We start from the raw sequence: 24826 nt of genomic DNA, 5'->3' as shown, positions 1-24826 counted from the left end.
AGGTTCTCAAACTTATTTTGTCTACCGCCCACTTCGAGAATTAATTATTTTTTAGCGCTCCCCTAATTTTTTTCAATTTACTACATCTCAAGAATCACAATCACAGTCATAATTTCAATAATTAAATTATGTGTGTTATGTGAAAATAAGACTTTCTGATGAGGATAATGTAAAACACCATTTTGTAATATTACGAAAACTTTTATTCATGTTATTAAAACAAACATTTCAATTTGAATTTTAAAACTATTCTAATGTGAAGGATGAATTCGATGATTTTCAACAAGTTTGTTAATATTTGGTTCGAATTTACTCAAAAACAGCTGTAAGTCATCGCGTTCGGTAATCTGTACCTGATGTCTCTTTATAGTTAGCAACGTTGCCACAGCACTAAATCCACGTTCACACAAATACGATGATGGGAATGCTATCAAAAATCGTTGAACGATAAACCACAATTTTGACAAAGAAGGCACATAGGCCAAGATGGATTTGTGGGATTTTCAATATCCATATTTTATATATTCCGCGCTATACTAACGTTTCGTCTTTTTTGCTTCCGACATAATTTTGTCTTCAAAAATGCCGAAATAAAGAATCGAGTATCAAAAACTTGCTAATGACACCACTCACAGTATTCACTACTGCACGTATCGCACTTTATCTAGCTAGTCACTTACTAAATTCACTTGTTTTCGTAATATCGTCGAATGACATTACTGGCTGGATAGGGCGCTCGCTTTTATATGAGGCAGCGGGCGAGCCTAGTACTTTCGAGAGCTTCTCGCTTCGCATTGAAGCTTACCGCCATCTATTGTACAGCGAACTGGACGGATGTATCAATAACACCCTCACAATATGACTGGCAATATGCTAGTACAGTAATTGATGAGGACAAAATAAGATGGGCTATATCGAGCTTTTCCCCCTTCAAGTCACCAGGGCCTGACGGCATAAGACCAGCCCTACTTCAATGGGGACTGGACACTCTTATGCCACACCTGGTTGGAATATTCAGAGCCTCTCTAGCTCTGAGGTATATTCCCAGTAAGTGGAGAGAAGTAAGAGTAGTATTTATACCCAAACCAGGTAGGATGGACTACACCCTACCAAAAGCATTCCGACCAATTAGTCTCACATCGTTTTTCTTAAAAACCATGGAGAGGCTATGTGAGCGGTACATAAGAGATGAAGTACTTGTTAACAACCCACTTCATCCGAATCAGCATGCATATACCCCGGGAAGGTCTACTGATTCGGCCCTTCACCATGTGGTTGGCAGAATCGAGAGATCATTGGACAACAAAGAATCCACCCTAGGTATATTCATAGATATTGAGGGAGCGTTTGATAAAACAACCTTTCCAACAATTACCCAGCAACTACACTTCAGGAATGTACCCCTGGTAGTAGTAGAATGGATACTCCAGATGCTCTCTAGCAGAGCAATAAGTATTAATGTAGAAGACATCACAGTAAAAGGACTGGTCATGAGGGGATGTCCACAGGGAGGGGTCTTATCACCCCTTCTCTGGAACATAGTTCTGGATACCCTAATTAATCACCTTAACAAAAATGGATTCTACACAATTGCATACGCAGATGACATAGTTATCTTGCAGACCGGCAAATTTGTAAACACACTGTGCGATAGAGCGCAGGATGGGCTCAAATTGATAGAAACATGGTGTAAGGAACACTCACTGTCGATCAATCCCAAGAAGACTGAGATGGTCCTTTTCACCAGGAAAAGAAGTTTAACGGGCTTAAAACCCCCCGAAATCTTCAAAAGCCAACTAAACTTCTCTGAAGAGGTGAAATACCTTGGTATTATCCTCGACAAGAAGCTAACATGGAACTCTCATCTACAGAGTAGAGCAAAAAGAGCATACGTGGCTTATGAGCAATGTCGGAGGACAGTGGGACGCGCATGGGGTCTTTCACCCCGTGTAGTCGCCTGGATCTACACTACAATAATAAGAACTATGTTAACGTATGGGGCCATTGCATGGGGACCGAAAGTTCTACAAGCAACGGCTATCCAAAAATTATATCAAATACAGCGACTGGCTTGTTTGAACATCACAGGAGCCATGAGAACAACACCAACCGCGGCAATGGAAGTAATCACGGGTCTGACCCCTCTGGATCTGTTCGTTAAGGAGGTTGCGTTAATGGCCATGGTACGATTGCACACGGCTGGTGTAAACCTAGAAGTAGGAATGGGTCGATTGAGGCTGGGCCTATGGCGGGAAGCGCTTACTGCGCAACCTCTGCTGCAGGCAACAAGTGATGCAATTGAACCCAGGTTTGTGTTTAATAAACCCTACAAAATACAAATTAAGCAGAACACAGAGTCAGATGCTACAAATGCAATACGGATTTATACAGATGGCTCAAAAACCAAAGAAGGTTCAGGATGTGGAGTGTACTCCAGATCACTAAGCCTAAGGATCAAATGGGGAATGGGAAGACATACCAGCGTGGTCCAAACAGAACTGGCTGGTATCTCAATCGCCACAAAAGAAATAACCAAGAAAAGAATTTCGGGCAAAAACATAACAATCTGCACTGATAGCAGACAAGCACTATTAGCCTTGAACAGACACCGTGTTACTTCAGGGCTAGCACTAGAGTGCCACCAAGATTTAGCCTAAGCCTCGGTAGATAATAACATTATCCTGAGGTGGGTTAAAGGGCACGACAGGAGTGAAGGTAATCGCATTGCCGACTCTTTAGTCAAGGAAGCGGCTGGACTAAGAATTTTAGGACCCAGTGGCACCTACGGCCTGATGACTTCGACAATTGCGGAACTAGTCAAATGTTACACCCATGCTCAATCTTTAAAGAGATGGGATGAAATCAAAGGATGTAATCTTGCCAGGATCACCTTGGGCGACCCTGGGAAGCTGGCGCCGAAGAAATATCTGGCGATGACCAGGAAAAATCTACGCCTTACAGTAGGATTTCTGACTGGCCACTGTCAGCTAAGGAAACACCTACATAATATGGGGCTAGTGGACACACCTCTATGCAGGATGTGTGAACAGGAAGATGAGACTGTCAGGCATGTCCTGTGCGAGTGCCCGGAGTTATCGTCAATAAGAGAGTGTGTGTTCGGCGAGTCTTGGCCTACACCTGCCGATATAAAGGAGATGTCTCCCAGCGACCTGTCCACCTTCCTGGAAAGGACAGGATGGACGTTGACCTAGGAGGACAACTCCTTGGGAGGATGTACAATGGGTCACATGTGGCCTAAGTGCGTGGGCTTACACTCACCCTCCCTACTCTACAGATACAGATACAGATTGTACAGTTTGACAACTATCGGACAGAAAATAGTTACTGTCTAGTCCCATAGATGGCGTTACACGAGGAAACACGCGTTAACCGTACAGGAGCGGTAAAGTTTGTGTTAGAAGCAAAAAAACCTTTGTAAATTATCCATCACCCCCCTAAACCGCTTCAACGCCCCCAAATCTTCTCCGTGCCCTTTACTGCCCCCCTATAGGCCTCCAGCGCCCACGAGAGGGCGTTATGGCCCACTTTGAGAAATACTAATCTATTCCAAACGGTGCGTGGGATGGCGAAAGAACTACACGTCAGGTCCCATGATGGTTGAAAACGTATTAGAAAGGTCAAAAAGATCGAAAAACAGATTCCCTACGATTTGAACGATCGAGGGGCACCAGACATCTATTCTTCTTTGCTTTTGTGCAACCAAAACAATCCTTTTTTGTATCGTATTATCACGTATGATGAAAGGTGGACCTTCTACGACAACAAGAAACGTTTAGGACAGTGGTTGGACACCGATGAGCCATCCAGGTACATCCCAAAGGCGAAAACCCACCAAATTAAGATCATGGGTACTGTATGGTTTTCAATGGCTGGAGTGATTCACTATAACTTTCTCTAAAAGGGCCTATTCTGTCCTATTGTGAGGAAACCGACGAAATCTACCGAAAATTGCGTCAGCAGCAGCTGACACTGGTCAACAAAAGATGTCCGATCCTGCTGCACGACAACTTCCGTCCGCAAGTTCCACATATAATAATAATGATAATAATCAGCTCATCTTGCATTTGCTCAGATGCCTTGCGGTACCCGACAACATAGTGAGATGCATTGAACAACTGATACCACTTCGACGAACTCGGTTCACCATAACATCTGGTCAAGCTAGAGTCCAAACAGGGTGGGTCAGTTTCAGAAGGGGTGTATTTCAGGGTGATTCCCTCAGTCCCCTTCTCTTCTGCATCTCACTATTGCAAAGGTTCATCTCAAAAGAGGACGATGCGTGCACTGCGGAGAGGATAAGCAGCTCGTTGATGGAAGCATCGTACACCATCTGGACGCCGGAGAGACGTATACTTACCTCGGGGTGGAACAACGCCACTCACAAGAGGTAACAGCAGTAAAGAACTCTCTCGGCGGCAAGTATCAACACAAAATTTGACAGATCTGGTCATCGGAATTGTCGGGGAAGAACAAAGTTGCTGCAACAAATATGCTTGCCGTTACAATCTTACTCTACTCGTTTGGAGTGGTAAAGTGGACTCGGGAGGAGCTGTATCAACTCGACGTAAAGACCCGAAAAAAAATGCATCTCTATAGGAGTTTGCATCCAAAATCGTCCGTTCCACAGTTTTACTTCCCCCAACAACAGGGAGGCCGTGGACTTTTGAGTTTGGAGTGTCTATGTGATAGAATGGTACTGGATACAGTCTGTAAAGTCGCCAGGAGTTCGGATCCCCTTCTCTGCATGGTCCGTGACCATGAGAGAGCAGGAATTGGAGCATTTCTCTTTAAGGCAGCGGCCCGAGCAGCCGATGAACTCGGTATAGTTTTCGACACTGAACGAGGTGACCACAACTCTGCCACCGAGTTGGAACCCGTTCAGCAAAAAGTTCAGATGAAAGCCGCAGAGATCGCCTTACTTCTACGGAAATACAAGGATAAGCCAATGCATGGGGTCTTCTTCGATAACATTGGATATCTTGGCTTATTAGAGCGCCTGACGTTCGCTTTTCTCAGGTCGAGTGGGCTGAAGACGGAAACTGAGGGATTCACCATGGCTTGCCAGGATGGTGTCTTCAACACCTTAGTCTACCGCAGTCGCGTGATGGGAATAGAGGTTCCTGATACAAGGTGCAGGGAATGCCGCGAGGCGCCCGAGACCCTAATGCACTTGATATCAGCATGTCCAGCATATGCGGTCTCGGCATATGTCCATCGACATAACGCGGCCCTAAGAGTGCTATATTACCATCTACGACACTCTTACGGTATTGACGAGACAACGGTGTTACCTACGCTCCGGGGGATATTGTATCCGTTGTGGGAAACGAGAAGTGCCGAATTTATCGGAACTATTCGTTCTCTACCCTCAGGCTCATACAAGCTAATAAGCCTGATGTAGTCCTTCTCGACCACCAGAGCAAAACGATATTTGTGGATTTTTCAGCTCCTGGCGAGACGAATATCGTCAGAAAAGAGGAGAGAAAACGGATAAAATATCGAGATTTTCTCTTCAAACTCCGCAGACTCTATCCAGATCACTCTGTCAAGATGGTTGTCCTGATTATTGGATTCCTTGGTGGAATGATGCCCTCTCTACTCTCGAATCTTAAAATCATACCGGCTTGCCGCACTAAGGCAGAAATTTTAGCCGCACAGATGTAGAAGGCTGTCATTCTTGGCTCACTGCGCTCACTGCGCTCAGGGCACATGATTCTCGGACCCAATAATCACTTACCCCACGGTATGGGGAGTGGTCATTGGTTGATAATGCTGGCGCGCCTTCCCGAATGTATCGGGGCTTCGGGGGATAGGGCCTGGCCAGCGCACACTACGGTGAAAAAAAAATAACAAAAACAACTACAGTAACCAATGCCGATATTACAAATGAATGAAGAGTTAGCCACATAAAGTATTGCTTTGGTTGAGAGAAAAGAGAAAAGGATTAGAAAGGAAAAGAATGAAAGTTATCACTTCATATACATCAATGATATATACTAACAGTCTTTAGTCAATATCAATATGTCAGTCGTTTACTCATGTGATCATGACTAACAATGTTTATGTACCGACAATTATAGAACTGGCTCAAAAAAATCTCAGATTTGATCATAAACCGGCTTCTATCATTCAGCAGTACTCCATAATTGTGATATGTTTGATGATCATTTGATGAGTCATAGTTAGTCGTAATAATAAGATATAGTTGCAGATAAAAAAAACGTAAATAAGAAAAACAGTGAAGGAAGAAAGGAAAGAAAGGATGAAGAAGGTCTACGAACTAGAGTCGATTCAAATAACTCGAGGTTGCTTCTTAGAAAAACACTTTTTTTATTTTATTTTTTCCTCTTTTTTTTTCATTTTTATTTTATTCTTCTTTACAGCATCTCCCATCACAGTTCTGTAATGTAGTAATTATATTTTGTGTCGATGACTCGGTGTAAGTTTTCTCGAGGTATACTAAGTTACCATTTTTTTGTATGACTTTTAAACATTTCTAATAAATATTTAAAGTTATACTGTAAGTAACTCAGTTTTATTATGATATTATTGATATGCGTTTCCCATTTCAAGTGGGAACATGTGAACAATAATCCAAAGCAGGTACGATCTGAGCTTTATAAAGCGTCAAAAGTTGCTGAGGTGTGTACAGTTTTCTGGTTGGGAACAGTGTTCCAAGCTTTTGATAAGCAGCCTTTGCAAATTCCAGCTACATGATTGTGCCAAGGCATATTGGTGTCCATTTAAACCTTTCAACTCCTAACAAACCTATCAAAGCAGAAAGCTGAATTGTCTGCCTGACATTATTATATCCGATTCAGAGACATTTATCTTTTTGGAGAAAACCGATGCCGGGGTTTTCGTGGCATTGAATCGATCCTGGTCACTTTCATCCCAATTCGAAATGACCACTAGATCCTCATTAAGATATGCAACCTCCGCAGCCGTATGCCTGGAATCTAAATGGAATGACGAGACAAGTGTGATGTCGTCAGCAAAGCAACATATTGGATTTTTGTTTTTTCCAATAAGTATTCGAGAGAGGGAGCACCAACAATCAAGAGGTCTTGGAATAACTCAACTCGTGTAATTCAATGCTTATATGAAAGTAGCTGTTTCTAGAGGGCTCTTCTTCCAGTTTGTGTCTGAAAGTCACTACTCTGCATGAACTGCACATCTTTATGTAGAATTCACTTTGGAATTGATTGCTATCTTCATTTGGAAGACTCCCACATTGTTTTCGTATGAATATGGAGTAGTAGAAAGCCAAAACTTTCCTTACCCAATAATTAAATCATTTTGTTGTTTTTACAAATTGATATCATTGTTTTTTTCATCCCCACTTTTGACCGATCATGAGTTTCGGTCCTAGTATTTTTTATAATTCAATTATTTTTTAGATTTCAAATCTGTTCACTGTATTGAACAATAGAAATTTGAGCCTTCATTCAAAAATGTAAGATCTTGATAGAAATGTTATGTGTTTATCAAATCATATTTGAGAAGAACAAATAAGAACAATAACTGAAAGCATTCCGGAAAGTTTTATTCCTCTTCTTTTCCATCGAAAATCATTTTGTTGCAGAACGCGTATTCCACTATAATTATCTGAATGTTTTCATCAATGATGTTATCCTTGTCAAAGTATTCAAGAACGATAATTCTCTTCAATAAAGCTAATAGCTTCCGATTCGAAAAACGGACAAAGAACTTTTCAGTGCCACCCATTTTATTGATTACAAGAAAACTTTTTTAAACGGAGTTTATTATTAACCCAATTCTTCGGTGAAAGCTATGAGTATTCTGTTTTATAAAAAATATTTGTACCTCAGTTGACGATTTCACTGGTAATGACAGGTTTCTCAACACGGATTAATTCTTTTGTGAAAGATATAAATGTAGTTTCAATACAAAATGATTAGTGTATCGATGAGAGGGTTTAAAAACGACATGAACAAGTTTCATTTCCATACAATTCTAGGCAGGTGCAAGTTAGGAATCAACGAGGTCTTTTCTTTCAACGTGCAATTCCTAGTGAGGGTTGGGCTATGAACAGTGAACAGTCATTGTCCCAAAATTGACATCGAACCAACATTCATTAGAGCACTGGTTTCATATTAATTGTGTTATACAGGGCTATTCCAGTTCGTTTCTGTACATGGGGATCTCATAAACGATAAGAGATAGAATGTCAATTAAATTGCGTATTTTAGAGACCTATTCAATGATGTAAAAAAAACGAATATAGCTCTTTTAGTTCTGAAGATATACAGGAATAACCGAAAAATCCCAAATTATTTTTTTGCGTATATCTTCTTCATTCGCAGATATATTGAAAATATGTCCACATTTTCCACTTGATATCGGCTATCAGAATACGTCGATGAATCTTTTATATAGGGTGTCATCTGAATTGGGCCACCTCCATTTTGAATTTTCAAATACGGACCTGTATTTTTCGTTGTAATTTTTGGATCGCAGACGTTCAATTCTTACTGAGAAATTAAATTTTATTTTATATTTCGGGATGTTTCGGTAATATTTGATTATAATTGGGTGAGTTATTCGTTTTTGAATTACGGCCCTGTGAATTGGTTGACTGAGTTGAATAAAAACACAATAGCAACGTTCACGTCTCCCTATGTACCGTAGAGTTTTAAGAGAGTATTTTTTCATTTTTAGGTACCTATTCATATTTTTTCATATTTCCATTGCTCTGAGCATTTTCTACAATGAATTTCGAATAAGAAAACCTTTTATGATTATCTGAAACATATCTACAGCACAAATATATCATTTTATGTGTTTTGATGGGCAGAACAAAAAATGATAGCAATAGTAACATCCGAAACGAACACTATAATTATAATGAAAATTGAAATGAAATAATTTATATACACAAAAAAATAATGGCGCAATAAATGTTCGAATTGGAGTCCTTCCAATTCGAGACAAATAATGGGCCAATAAGATGGCCTGTAAGATTACCAGATCTTACTATTTTGGACTATTTTCTATGGGGGAAATTGAAAAATAGGATGTACGCTGGCAGAGAGATAGAAAATGTGGAAGACTCGAGATTGAGGATTTTGAATAATTTCGCAACAATTCAGCAAATAAGTGTATTGGGGGCAATATATAATATGAAAAACGAGTTCAAAAATGTCACGAAATGGAATGAAGTCCTTCCATCTCATGACATTCGAACATTTATTGCGCCATTGATTTTTTTGTGTATATAAATTATTTCATTTCAATTTTCATTATAATTATAGTGTTCGTTTTGGATTTTATTATTGCTATCATTTCTTTTTTTGCATATCAAAACACATTAATAAATAATTTTTGATATAGATATGTTTTAGATAACCATAAAAAGGTTTTCTTATTCGAATTTCATTGAAGAAAACCTTTTATGATTATCTGAAACATATCTACAACACAAATATATCATTTTATGTGTTTTGATGGGCAGAACAAGAAATGATAGCAATAATAACATCCGAAACGAACACTATAATTATAATGAAAATTGAAATGAAATAATTTATATACACAAAAAAATAATGGCGCAATAAATGTTCGAATTGGAGTCCTTCCACTTCGAGACAAATAATGGGCCAATAAGATGGCCTGTAAGATTACCAGATCTTACTATTTTGGACTATTTTCTATGGGGGAAATTGAAAAATAGGATGTACGCTGGCAGAGAGATAGAAAATGTGGAAGACTCGAGATTGAGGATTTTGAATAATTTCGCAACAATTCAGCAAATAAGTGTATTGGGGGCAATATATAATATGAAAAACGAGTTCAAAAATGTCACGAAATGGAATGAAGTCCTTCCATCTCATGACATTCGAACATTTATTGCGCCATTGATTTTTTTGTGTATATAAATTATTTCATTTCAATTTTCATTATAATTATAGTGTTCGTTTTGGATGTTATTATTGCTATCATTTCTTTTTTTGCTTATCAAAACACATTAATAAATAATTTTTGATATAGATATGTTTCAGATAATCATAAAAAGGTTTTCTTATTCGAATTTCATTGTAGAAAACGCTCAGAGCAATGGTAAAAATATGAATAGGTACCTAAAAATGAAAAATAAAGCTCTCCAAAAACTCTACGGTACATAGGAAGACGTGAAAGTTGCTATTGTGTTTTTATTCAACTCAGTCAACCAATTTCCAGGGTCGTAATTCAAAAAGGAATAATTCACCCAATTATAATCAGATATTACCGAAACATCCCGAAATATAAATTTGAACTTAATTTCTCAGTATGAAGTGAACTTCGATGATACAAAAACTGTAACAAGAAATACAGGTCCATATTTTAAAATTCAAAAATTGGGGGTAGCCCAAGTCAGATCACACCCTGTATAAAAGATTTATGGACTACTGACTTCAAATTTCAGAAACCATCCCAAAACTTTTCTGTTGTCCAGCTAAGTGGATACTTTCATTCAATAATATATTTCAATTTACTTACTCTATTTTTAAAATTGTCAGTTTCAAATGTAAAATGTCTATCTATATATAATTTGTGACGTGTTTTATATTATTTTCACTATAATCTGTAAAACAAATGAATAAATTGAATTCTGAATTGAAGTAGAAAGCCAAAACCTCTCTTTACTATCTGATTTCTGTTGATTATATTCCATTTCACGTATACAATTTTGAGAACAATAGACTTGAACTTAACTCTTCAGGCACCTTATTTGGATTCTCCAATCTTCAAAATGGTATTCAAGGAATAAATACATCCGTTGATTCGATGCCTCCGAAAAATTCACTTCCCCCTTAGGCCCGGAGTTCCTTCCCTTAATTTCCCTTCCGCTACATGTACTTTGCCTCTTCTCGATCTATCTGTTGCGTTAGCAACTCGCACTTAGTGGAGTATAATAAGTTAGGAGGGCCCGTTCATAAACTTGGGGAATTATTCCAATGAGCCTGTTATATTCAATGTTTATTAGGATTGCCGGTCTAATTTATTATCACGGGATTGAGACACCCTCTTGTACTAAGCTCGCTAGGTATTATTGAAATTCAGAATATTAACGAGGATTTTCTGCATGGTGTTTATGAAATAATGAAAGAAGTAAAGGAAGAATTTTATTTCCAAGACAAGTAACCGAATCGCCCGAAAGTGAGCACGTTACTGCATTTGACTTCAGGAGGAGAAACTTTGTGGAGCTCCACAGAATGCTATCTCAACTTTCGTGGATAGATATTCTATGTATGGATAATGTCGACGGATGTGTAGATAGTTTCTACGATTGCCTGAAGGCCGTTATTGAGAAATGCTTGGAAAAAAATACTCTCATCCAGAATCGATTTCATGCATGGTTCTCAAAAGAACTCATGCACAAAATTAAATTAAAAGAACACTTTTTCAAAATGATGAAAAAAAAGTGAAAAAACATTATTATTATTATAAACGAAAATACAACGAAATCAGAATGGATGTGAAACGTTCGCATAATTTGTGTTATGAATCCTATATAAAAGAAACGTCGAAGAAACTGTGCTGTTGCTAACAGATTCACTTATGATGATGAATTATTCAATGATGAGTATATTGCAGACGGTTTTGCTACTTTCTTCGAATCAACTTTCACGAATAGCATTGTGCCGGTAAACCCCGCAATAGTTCCTGAGTATGACCTAGACATAATTGAAATTGGTGATAAGGAACAAGAGGTTAAAAATGCAATTTAGACACCGAAACCCAAAGCAGCCATTGGAATCGATGGCATTCCAGCCTACTTTTTCAAGGCTTACTGTGACTTGTTGAAGCAACCACTGACATTGATATTCAATCTTTCTCTGGAAGAAAATCGTTTTTCAAGCTCTATAAAAATTAGCAGAATTACCCCCATACACAAAAGCGGAAATAAGAACAATGTAACAAACTACAGACCTATAACAGTCTTACCAGCTTTGTCGAAGATATTTGAACGGGTAATATATAATGGAATATACAATCACGTGGACTCAGTAATAATCGACCAACAACATTTGGAAATTGACATAGTTTCCTTGTTCATCACTCATTTTTGTAAAACAGATTTCGTTTGATGTTTCTCAATCAGTCACAGATAATACAATGAAAAGATAATTATTAAAATACTCCTCAACCATCGGATGAAACTTCTCTTCAAACAATAGTTTAATTAACGCTGAAACACGAACTGAAAATAATAAACTCAGAAATTATTGAGTTAATTTAATCGTCAGTGTATTTCAGAATATGTTCAAACACATCACCTCCTCTACTTAAACAAACATGTAATCTCTTCAAATGATTGTCATGTGTAGCGCTTCTGATCAAGTCTGGAGTCAAACTATTGAAAGCAGTTGTAACTCTCGATTTCATATCTTCCATTGTTGTTATTGGAGTAGAGTAAACCATATTTTTAATGAAACCCCACACGAAATAATCTAATGGATTGCCATCTGGTGTTCTAGGAGGCCAACGAAAAGGTCCATTATTGCCAATCCATCTGTCTTCGAAGATTTCGGTTAAAGCTTCGCTGACTGAATGAGAATTATGGGGTGGAGCACCATCCATTCGGTACCATACACGTTCTCTTCCTGGTGTATTACATAAAATCATTTGAATTCCATTCCTCAGTAAATCTTCATATTTTGATGCATTCAAATTATCATCATAAAACTTGATATAAAAAATTGACTCATTCTTTATGACACAAAATACATTGAATTGCCATCTTTCTTGAAAACCCCTTTGGCGGACAACATGGGGATTTTCTGGCGCCCAATAATGACTGTTGTGTCTATTGAAAACTCCATTTTTTGTGAACTTGGCCTCATCTGTCCATATGATATTGTCAAGGAAATGTTCATACTTTTGAGTCTTGACAAGTAACCATTCAAAGAATTCCACTCTACTAGGTAAATTAGTCTCTTTCAATTGTTGGACACAGAAGAACTTATAGGGATGCCATTTATGCTTATTAAGAATTCGAATCTTCATTACTGTAACCTAATCTTGCCATTATTATAATTGGTAGCTATCACAATCAGTCAAAACCACCAACGAAATTCTGACGTTAAATAATTGGTTTATTTATTTTTCCAAAGCACACTATTAAAAAATATTAATGTGTACTGTTGTACGTGAGAGATCAATACCTCAATGTATACAAATTGTAACTTTTTCTAAGGTAGGTACATACCAATTTCGAATTAACTGATCTGAGACAGTTAAAAAACTGGACCAAAAAGAAATATTACTAAGTAAAAAAAAATGTTGAATATCCAAAATAAGTGATGAATTCAAAAAAACGAGCAAGAAAACCACGTCAGATTCCGTTTGAAACAATTTATCTCGAAAACGGTTCAAATTAGAAATAGTATTATCAGAACAAAGTTAATCTAAAATTGGATGTAGAGCTCAAAAATGTTGAAATATACAGGGTGTTCCATTTGAAAAAATTGAGTTCCACTCATTTTTTCATGAGATCAAAGTATCTGCTTTTTTTGAAGACCCTGTATGAGGCAGATGAAAATATGACTCGGAGTGAAGATCCTCATAGTATCACTCCACTCCATTTCAAATTTGATCGTTTTAGTGCAAGAGAGTTCAAGATTATCAGCGAAATTAATTTATATCTTCTAAACGGTAATAGATAGGTATAGCGAAATAGTATATGAATTTGTTGACAAAGTCATAATGAATCATAATATGATATTATATACGGGGTGTTCCATTTGAAAAATCAAAGAAGCCGCTACTTTATAGTAGAAGCGACTACGGTGCTTCGTCTGAAATATTTTATCCGTGTAGGTCATATTGATTTATGCATACTGTGAAATTTTCAGGTTGATCCGTTAAATAGTTTGTCAGAAACGGGTAATCAACCCTCATCATGAATAGCCCTGTATACTCTGACCTGGCCAAGGCATTCGACAGAGTTAACCACGTGGTTTTGATCCTGAAATTGAAAGCATTCGGTTTCACAAACAATACACTTGATTTCTTTCTTTTTCTTAGCCTCGACACCAACGTGGGATATTGGAACTAATTGCGAATTGTTGATATTTATGACGGTTGTTTTGTCGAGACCGAAATTGACTCTCATTTTCTATACTCAACCTCATTTCGTGATTTCCTCAAAATTCAACCTGGCATAGTCTGAGCTTCTAAAGTGGGGTTTATTAAAAAAAATAGTTTGAAAAAAATTTAATCACGCTGCCCATGCCATACAAAGAAACTGCCAACGTTCGGTAACTATTTAGTTTTTATGCCATTTGAATTGACTTCGTATATACTATGTACTTGAAAATATATCGATATGACTCCCTATGGAACCCCTACTAGAGTGTTCTGCCTGAGTGGCGCTAGAAATAGCACATGAAGTAATTCCATAACAAGAAATATCAACTTGCGGCAATTTTGCGAGTCAGATTGTTTACAGATGAAAAAGTATTCTAGTCATAGAATTTTCCAGCAAAGTTTTTCCCACTGTCAACAGATACTATTTTAGTACGATTATTGCTAGTACCAATCAATATATCACCCCTATGATTTTAGTAGTATAGATGTTCTCTCTCCTGCAAAACCACGTAGAAGTTCTCCCAGTAATAACATATCGTGACATCGATAAAACTGTATCTCCATTATAATTTGTAACTTGCCTCGGAACTGAAATAAAAGGTAGAGATATAAGGATTGCAGGGAAACGATTGCTTTGTTATTTAACAAGTTTCCTTCAATATCAGTAAATGAGAAATGTTTCACTTTGCCTTGAACGGAGTTATTTTTTTCTTACGGCAAATTGTGTCATGTATTGAGAAACTCTGTCATGAATGCTGATTCACTAATAGAAATTATTACAAAATATCTTTTAAGCTTGCGTAAACCCCGAAGAGAACATGATTATTTCATTGTTACCGAATTTAAACTGAATGAATCATCGCATTCGGCAATTTCCAGATTGCGATCTCGCCAAAACTTTAAATAATAAACTTGCAACTTTCGTTTTTAGCTTGAATATAGATTTCGTGTATCTTTTATGAAATGCCAACAAAAAAATTGGAAAGGACACTGGTCAAAATGAACTTTATAACATCAAGCTGTTATCACAAAAAATATTTGTATACATTGAAAATAAGGCTGATTGCAAATTTTATTTTTTTGGATCCTTCATTTTTTTTCCAATTTCCAAAACTATACCTGTTCCCTATCGACTCTATTCATGCACTTAGAAAAAAAACGGTTTTCAAGTTACCATCCAGCGGCAAATTTATCAAAATTTCTACTTATAAATAAATAAATGAAATAAGATATTTATTAATCCTTTCAACTATTGTTAACAATAGATAGGATAAGTCAAAAACAGTGTCATTGAGTTTTAATTGACAAACAGGACGAAACAAGCACAATGATGACTAACATAGACTATGTAAAATACACTTCGATATCATCTTAAAATTGAAAAATATAATTCAAATTCCTCAACAGTATAGAAACATTCTCTGATAAGGAGTTCCCTAAGTCTATATTTAAAAATTGCCGGGGATCCCGCGTATTTTATTTCGTTTGGAAGACAGTTAAAAAAACGGCAGCCTGCATTGATGGGAGATTTTTTGTAATAGGAGCGTTTGGACTTGTTCAATTTGATATCATTTTCATTTCTAGTGTTGTAAGAATGTGAATACAATTAATGGGAACTGAATGTTTGTTATTGAAAATAAATGTTAATAGTTTCATTAAATAAATTGATGTAACCGTGAGGATCCGTTTAGTTTTGAAAACCTGTCTGCATGATTGGCGACTACTAATGTTGAAGATAAGCCTTATGATTTTTTTCTGAGCAACAAAAATTCTTGTTATGTCTGATGCCTGACCCCATACTATAATATTGTAGGAAATTGTGGAATACACAAATGCATAGTAAACCTGTAATAATGAATCTGTGTTCAAAATATTTCTTAGTGTTGCCAAAATATAAAAGCTTCTGTTGATTTTTTTACATACTATTTGTATTTGATCCTCCCATGTTAGGTTACAATCTATGAGCGTTCCTAAGAATTTAGATGAAGTGGAGGTTTCAACAATATTATTATTGACTTCGAAGGTATTCCATGTTTTGTGTGAAACTCAATTATTACTGTCTTACTTTGATTCATTATTAGTGTATTCTGCATACAGTAATCCGCAAAATCTTTCCAAACTGAGTCAGTTTTTTGCTGTAGTCTTTGGCGAACAGTGTCAGACACCACAATAGAGGTGTCATCAGCATACATGAAAACTCTACCGTCCTTTATGTTATGAGGCAAGTCATTGACATAGGTAAGGAAGATCAAGGGACCCATGACACTTCCCTGTGGTGTTCCAAGATCTAAATCGTATTCCTTCGATTTGGTTTCACCGATTCTCACGATGATCTTCCGATCTTCAAGAAAGGACGTTATCCAGTCGTTCACTGGGCCACGTAGACCTAGGTTGTTGATGTTTTCGGAGACGAAATTACGATTAACCGTGTCGAATGCCCGCGTTAGGTCAAACGATATGACAACTACATACTCATTTTTGTCCATCAGATCATTAATGTGTTGGACAAGTTTTGTTATGGCTGTTTCGGTAGATAGGCCAGGGCGGAAACCATGCTGGCAATCAGTAAGTATTTTATGCTTTGTGAAGAAATCTGTAATTCTTTCGCAAATAATTTTTTCAATGATTTTGGAAAATATGCTCAGAAGAGCAATTGGGCGGTAGTTCTCTATGTTGCTCGTATCACCTTTTTTGAGTATGGGAATGATGGCAGCCGATTTCAGAACACTAGGAAAAGTGCCTGAATTCACTGATAGGTTTATAATGTCAGCAAGGTATTGTGATATAATACAAGCACACTTTTTTATTATATCAACCGGGATTTCATCTAATCCAATGGATTTTTTATTAGGTAAGTTAGCGATAACTTCTTCAACTTCCTCTTTAGTGGCTGATATGAAGACAAGAGAATTACTTATGCTGTTGGAGGTTGTGTACGACTTCGATATATTATTTCCGAAATGTTCAGTCATTTTTTTTTTCGATAACAGTGGATAGGTAGTTGCCAAATAGATCTGCGATAATCTTTGGATCCGTGGTTAAATGACCTTCATAAGAGATTTCTAATTGTTTCTGTTTTTTGGATTTCCCTGTAAAATTATTTGTGATAGTCCAGATTGCTTTGGATTTATTGCTGGATTTGTTTATTTTGTTGTCGTAGAATTCGCGTTTTTCTTCTTTAATATTTTTATCCACTTCTTTCTTCATTTTTATATAGTGAGTTTTAATTTCAATATCATCAGTTCTTTTCCTTAACCAGTCTAAGTGTTTTAGATTTTCTAAGTCCTTTTTCAATTTGTCGGATAAAAATCATTAATGTATGAACATCTTTAAAATTCGAAACATAAAATAGAGAAAGGTAATTTAAAAATCCTCCTCACATGCGAAAACAGACAAAATGATGAATTTGTTGGAATCTATAGAAATAAACAAATCAAAGAAAAATCCCAGTTCTATTATCCTCAACGAACAACTTGATCTAAATAATAGTCCTCTCCTGAACCTATAACCCAGTTCCCAAAACCTACGTTTCATCACAATTTTGTTATGTTCATCGATATACTGCTATTAATTGAGGTTATCCCAGGTATAGACAATGTAGGTATCAAATTATTTATGATAGGTATAGGTAATACTCAGATTTAAATGTAATCTAGTTAGTTTTGGAAACGGTGTAATGACCGAAACTAGTCAACAAATATAAAACGATCATGGAAAAACAAACGTGTGTTTTTAGATAAATAAAAGACATTATTCTTCACTACTAATGGAAAAATCCGTGTAGATTTATCAAAAATATGATTAATTATGAAAATAAAATTATTACACGCCGCTCATGCCATACAAATAAACTGCCGACGTTCGGTTACTATTTACTTTTCATGCCATTTGAATTGACTTCGTATATACTATACTTCGCCAATTTTTTAAATTACGATTTACTTATGTCAATGAGAAAAAACACTCTTGAGTGGAGTGATAAACATAACGACACAGCAAATTTTGGGAAATTCAAATTGAGTGACTATGATTGGCTAATTCAAACGTGAATATAGTATGATGTCGTGACGCCACATTCATATATTCTCTGATAGCTGTACAGAGCTGTTTGTGAATGAATTTTTTGATTGAATACATTTCATCCTGTTAATTTTTCATTATATACTTCTCAATTAAATTGTAGCAGTGATTCAAATGTTTCATTAATTTGTTATTCCGCACGGTTGCCGAAAAAAGTGTTGGCAACACGTCCAAAAGCAGAATTTTGTCTACTTATCAAAATAAAACCAGCATTTTCCGGACTTGCTACGTAAATCACTATAATGTTTCTCAATCCAGTTTTTTGCCCACTTTCACAGCTTATGAAAAATATTCCTTCAGTTCCATTGGAAATATTTCAAAAATGTGTTTTATGAAATTTCCACTTGGGTTTTTTTTGAACATAAAATCTTCTAAATGTTCCAACTATTGAAATAGGCAACAGGGCTGAAGAAGGGAGTGTATTTTATTCTAGTTGAAATTCATACTGGTTGCTCAAACATTATTCCAACTCACATGAAAGTAAATTGATCATGATCATTGGATTATTTTCGAATCTGAACCGAAGTAACCGCCGCATTCGCCAATTTTTAACATTCGCCATTTTTTTCAAATGAACTAACTCTAAGAACTGTATCCATTTGAAAGGGTATATTTTTAGGAGAGAACAACTTTGGGGAATGAAAGTTTTTAGCCTTCTACTTCACTATCTTGATACAAAAAATGTTTCAAAAAATTAACTCCTTACAAACATTGAATTTCAAGAAAAAAAATTACTTTCAAAACAAATACAAATATGAACACTGAATTATATGATAAAACACTTTTCTTTATTCCGTTTGTATTCCAAACATCCGTAATGCAATCGAATCAGATATCATTCGCAGGATTCCTACACTGTATACCTAATAAATGAAAGAAGTAAAATTTCACTTACATAGTACCATGGTTTCTAGTACCAAACACGGATTACATTATAAAAAAACACTCCATTCATAAAACTACGACTTTTTGTCACGGAATGAGTTGAATCCACCCATGTCATCGATGATAGTACGTAAATTATATTCATTCGCTTATTTGATCAAATCCCATCCATAGGAATCTTGTTTACATTGAAAGGGTATACTTTTGGGGAAGAATAATGTTTGTAAAAAAAGAGCTATTTGGCTTTCTACTACAACGTGATACAAAAAATATAAGATCTTCCAAAGAAAGGAAGGAAGCAATCAATTTGAAAAATATAACTCTATACAAAAGTGTGTAGATAATGCCAAGAAGTAACTTTCAGACACAAACTGGAAGAAAAAGCTCTTTCGAAATAGCTATTTTCATATAAACATATAAACTTTTAAATGAACGCTAAATAAATACCATTCAAGTTTATCCGAGAAAAAAATGTATCAACAAAAACGGTTTAAAAAGTTTTAAAAAGTCTTTCGATGAAGTTGATTGGAATATTTTCTATGAGCTAAGTTCAATTGAGGATATGACTGGTTTTCTAATTGATTGTAAACTTTCCTCTCAGGAATGTGTCTAGCAAGTGTAAAAAATCTCCTCACTGGATGAATGACCAAATTGAAAACATGAAAAATAGAGTTTAAGCTATAAAAACGGTATTTGATTGTACAAATGATGAGACACACAAACAGGCTTATCTTGCAGTGAACATTGAATACCAAAATTTGATGCTACCAGCAAAAAATGTTCATATGATGACTTTATTTTAAATTCGGAAAATAAAGTTAGAGACAGTTGGAGACTTCTTAATTTTGAAAAGAATGGAGATGGTAATAAACATCGTGAAAGTAAGTTCACTGCAAATAACTTCAATACATATTTTGTTAACGTAGGTGTGAGAATATCTGAGGATCTGTCACCCTCAAATTCCCGTTATATCCCTCTATCAATAACGGACAGACCAAATACACCAAGATCCTTTTTCAGGGAACCCATTTTGAACAGTAAAGTTGCTGGGGTAATATCTGAACTGAAAAACTCAAACTCGATTGATGCATACGAACTTGATAGTAGAATTGTCAAAGAAACGGCCTCGTATCTAATTGAACCGCGTGCAATTGAAAATTACATTGAAAATTACCGGCCAATGTCGATAGTCCCAATCCTCGGCAAATTATTTAAAATCATCCTGAAAAATAGGCTTTATGAGTATTTTTATAAGTGCAAACTATTCAACACTAATCAATTCGGATTTAGGAAATCATCCTCCACAATAAGTGCGGTAAAGAAAGTAATCGAAAACATAATAACTTGCTTCGAAAGAGGAGAATACACTATTGCTGCTTTATGTGATCTAACAAAAGCATTCAATTGCGTCTCCCATTCTATTCTTCTGGAAAAATTAGATGACTATGGCATAAGAGGAACCGCTCTGTCTCTTTTTTCTTCATATCTGACAAACAGATACCAATGTGATAAAGATGTGTCAATTGACTCGAACAATGTATCCGACTTGAAACCGGTTACATATGGAGTTCCCCAAGGCTCGGTTCTGGGGCCTCTTCTATTCATAATCTATATAAATGATCTCTTTTTATTCATATCACCCCTGAAGAGGCATAAGCCTATAGCAGGGCCCTACACAAACACATACACACACAAAATTGTAAAAAACTGTAAATAATTTGTAAATATACGATTTTCATTCATTCATTCATATCACCTCTTAATTGTTTTGCTTTCGCCGATGATAATACCCTTACAACATCCGGAAAAATCAAGGGTAATTTGTGCCCGATATAAATCAAATTCAAAAGAATGCTGACATGTGGTTCAAAAGAAATAGTTTAATGTTGAACAAAAATAAAACTCAACACATTATTTTTACGTCAAACACTTCTTGGGTTGAAAGACACAGTGTTAAACTCTTAGACATACATCGAGATGATAATTTGAACTGGTTAGAGCACATTGAACAACTTAGCATTAAACTGTCGAAATACACATTTTTTCTTCAGAAATTGAAAGATAAAATCTCTCAACAGGCGCTATTATCAGCTTACTAGGCTTTTTTCTATTCTCACATCTCATATGGAAGAATTCTCTGGGGAAATAGTACTAACGCAAATAAGATATTTATGTTACAAAAAAGGCCGTGGGGATATTATCTGGGGCTGGTTTCTTAGACTCCTGTAGACCTCATTTCCTTTCGATGAAAATAATGACAGTACCTCCTATTCATCTGTATCAACTTTTGATAGATATTCATAAAAATAAATCAACATTAAACATAAATTGTGATTTCCACGATCGTGAGACTAGAGGATGTGATTTGTTGAGGGCCAGTAGATTCAGACTGAAAAAGTCAAGCAGAAACTCTAACGATGTCAACTTATACAATATTCTACCTCCCCATGTCAAAAAGTTAATAAATCAATACTTGTTCAAAAAGTATCTAAAATATATATTGATTTCAAATTGTGTTTATTCTACTGACGAGTATCATCCAGAGAAACACAAATAAACGGCGAAACAGTACAATATTCATTCTTGGGTAATAATATATGTGTGTATATGTGACTTTTCTTATTAGTATCTTATTTGTATACATCTTAAAGGTCAATGAATTATCTTATCTAAAATGATCTTATCTATCCATGATAATAATTTTCACAAACATTTCTATTTCTATACGTGTTTCGCCCCATAGTATCTTTGGTTGAAATTTGAATTCCAATTTGTTATATATGTCGTATTGAAAAAAATCATTTCGTGATTTATTGTTTTTGTTATTTTCATTTTAGTAGATTTCAGGTCTTGCATGAGTTAGATAGATCTTTGTTGTTTAAAATGTAACACAATTTGTCGACAAAGGGTGTCATGTTTATAAATACATAAAATGTTAAAAATATATAAAATGTTGTTTTTTTAAAGCCCATATAGTATTCACAAAAATACAGTGAAGATTAAAAATAACAGACAAAAAAAACAATAAAAAAATATCAAAGATAAGAAAAATGTACAACTATGTTATCAATAAAACAAAACAATTTTAAAATTAATTGGCATTAATCGTAATTATACATCGTGGAATACCGAAAAACTAGAATTTGTATCCAAAATACTCTTCCAAACTGTACAAGTACTTTCCTAAAACAAGGTTCTTTACTGATTTTCTAAATTTTTTAGAAAAACACAAAAAAACAATAAAAAAAATATCAAAGAAAAGAAAAAATTCACAACTATGTTTTCAATAAAACAAAACAATTTTAAAATTGATTGGCATTAATCGTAATTATACATCGTGGTATACCGAAAAACTATAATTTTTATGCAAAATACTCTTCCAAACTGTACAATTACTTTCCTAAAACAAGGTTCTTTACAAATTTTCTAAATTTTTCAGTTCATTAATTGATGTATAATGTTTTGGTAGATGACTATATATTTATGTACTTATATAGATTCACAAAAGTACAATGAAGATTTAAAATAACAGACTAAAAAAACAATTGAAAAATATCAAATAAAAGAAAAAAATTTACAACAATGTTTTCAATAAAACAAAACAATTATAAAATTGATTGGCATAAATCGTAATTATACATCGTGGTATACCGAAAAATTAGAATTTGTATGCAAAATACTCTTCCAAACTGTACAAGTACTTTCCTAAAACAAGGTTCTTTACTGATTCTCTAATTTTTTTAATTCATTAATTGATGTATAATGTTTTGGTGACTATATATTTGTGTACTTATATAGATTTGAGATTTCCCTGTCAAAGATGATGTGGGCAGTGGAAGGGCAAGTTTTTAATCGCTACGCGTAGACCTTTCTGTATAGCTTTCAAACTTTTCTTTATGTTTGTGAAGTAAGCAGACAGTCTCTAGAATGAATATTTCAGATATTGTTAATATTTAATTTCTGCAGAAAAGTGACCTACACTAGTCACGCAACTTCTTGTTAAATATCATTCTCGAAGCTCTTTTCTGGATAACGAATATACTCTTCATCAAAATCTGGCTGCCTGAGCCCCAGACAGAAAGTCCATACCGGAGATGACTCTCCTTAAGTGAATAGTATACATTTATTGCTGCTGAAAATCCGAGTTCACGAGATATGACATTTATGGCAAAGCAACCAGAAGATTCCTTTTTTAAAGCAGTAATTTGCGTATCAAATTTTAAACTACTGTCAATGAATATACCAAGAAATTCAGTTACAGGCTTACTTTCAATCATGTGTTCACTTAGTATTACTTGGTGTTTGAGAAACAATTAGCGAGAGCATATTCGATTCACATCATTTTTTTATTTTTTCTAAATCTGAGTGGACAGACCGAGTCAAAGTATCAGGATCTTTATTGCGCCAAAGTACCGCAAACAAGGTAAATGCTCCATATTTAAAAAGTTTTGCCATATCGTTAATATATAGCAATAATTCACACTGTATCGCAATTTTCCCACAAACAAATAGCAACGACGGAAGATATCAACTTACCGACGGATTCGGCATACAACGTCTCGTCATCGGCTCCGGACTCCGGTAAGTAGGCGAATACCTTCCCGCAAAACAAGCTCCAGATGAGGTGATAGGCCCGTGGAGACCCGTGGGCCCCTTTGACCCCATCATCTTGTCGGGCGAGTACATGGCGACAGTCCAGAATAGTTATTTGAACTCACAACATGTCATTTTATTTCGCAAACGAACAGTAAGCGAGTTTTTACATAGTTCAAAAAAAACGCACACGAAATCTAAAAATTCTTGTCGCGGCGGAGAGCTGAGATATTGAGAACCAGCGATGAGAACCTTATTATTACTATTGAATTGTTAATTTATGCTGGTGTTGCCGCGTTTTTGCTGAAACAATTCACCCCAAAAGGTCTAAGGGTTGACTGAAGGCGAACTAGCGTCTGCCATTGGAGTTTTGTGAGAATTCGAGGGGTTGAACGGGAAGCGCATGCGTCAAGCGTCGGGACGCCCGCCCCTGCTTCTACATCCGACGCCGCATTCGCTTCTAACAAATTAGTGGCATTTTGATGGTGTATAGATTTTTGAATTGTTACCGAAAAGGGTAATAATCGGTTTAGCGGAGATGGCAGAAATTGTCGATAGATGAATGATATCGTACGCTTCCTGGAAAATAATCAATGCTGTGAATGTTGTGTTGTGATTGGGTGCGTTCAATATTCTTTATAATAATAGGTCTTTATCTCTCATAATTAGTTATGTTTTACAAAAATTTACAATAAGTCAACTCATTCTATGGTTATAACTGGAGTTTTTTTTCAACACCAAACCGTTATTTCAACACCTCGACACGTGTTTCGATCACCAAGTGATCATCTTCAAGAGGAAGATCAAACTAATCTTACTTACCGTTATAACCCAACCAGCAAAGTTGTTTTATAATTTCATGATGCTGCAACAGTTTAATTTTATTATTATTTAATTATTACTTCCAAAATGCTAATTGATTATATTAGAGTACCCATGAACACAATACAGTTGTAGGCAATAAAAGTGTTATATAAATTTGTCATAAAAATATTTATGAAATAAAATTAAAAAACAGTTATAAAATAGTCAGGAAATTATCACGAAAACGTTTTTACAACTAACTTATAAAACTTATTTTCCAATAAAACTAAATTGTTATGTACCAGTTTTATAACACTTTTCTGCGAGATTTTAATGATAGTTATAAAAC

General features: G+C 35.5%; 1 protein-coding gene across 1 annotated transcript in view; it reads right to left on the bottom strand.

Annotated features, from left to right (window-relative positions):
* The window catches only part of acj6 (abnormal chemosensory protein 6), a 154548-nt gene extending 130731 nt beyond the window's left edge, over nucleotides 1–23817 (bottom strand). The window contains exon 1 of the mRNA XM_074173680.1: nucleotides 23617–23817. Coding sequence (XP_074029781.1) covers nucleotides 23617–23766 — 150 coding nt within the window. The 5' untranslated portion in view covers nucleotides 23767–23817. The remainder of the gene's footprint in view (nucleotides 1–23616) is intronic.
* Nucleotides 23818–24826: the final 1009 nt, after the last annotated feature.

Source organism: Leptinotarsa decemlineata, unplaced genomic scaffold, assembly GCF_025532065.1.
Source record: "Leptinotarsa decemlineata unplaced genomic scaffold, Ldec_3_MD MMD2_P_RNA_scaffold_12, whole genome shotgun sequence".
Lineage (NCBI taxonomy): Eukaryota > Metazoa > Arthropoda > Insecta > Coleoptera > Chrysomelidae > Leptinotarsa > Leptinotarsa decemlineata.
The sequence above is the reverse complement of the archived record's forward strand: the minus strand, read 5'-3'. Positions and strand labels throughout refer to the sequence as shown.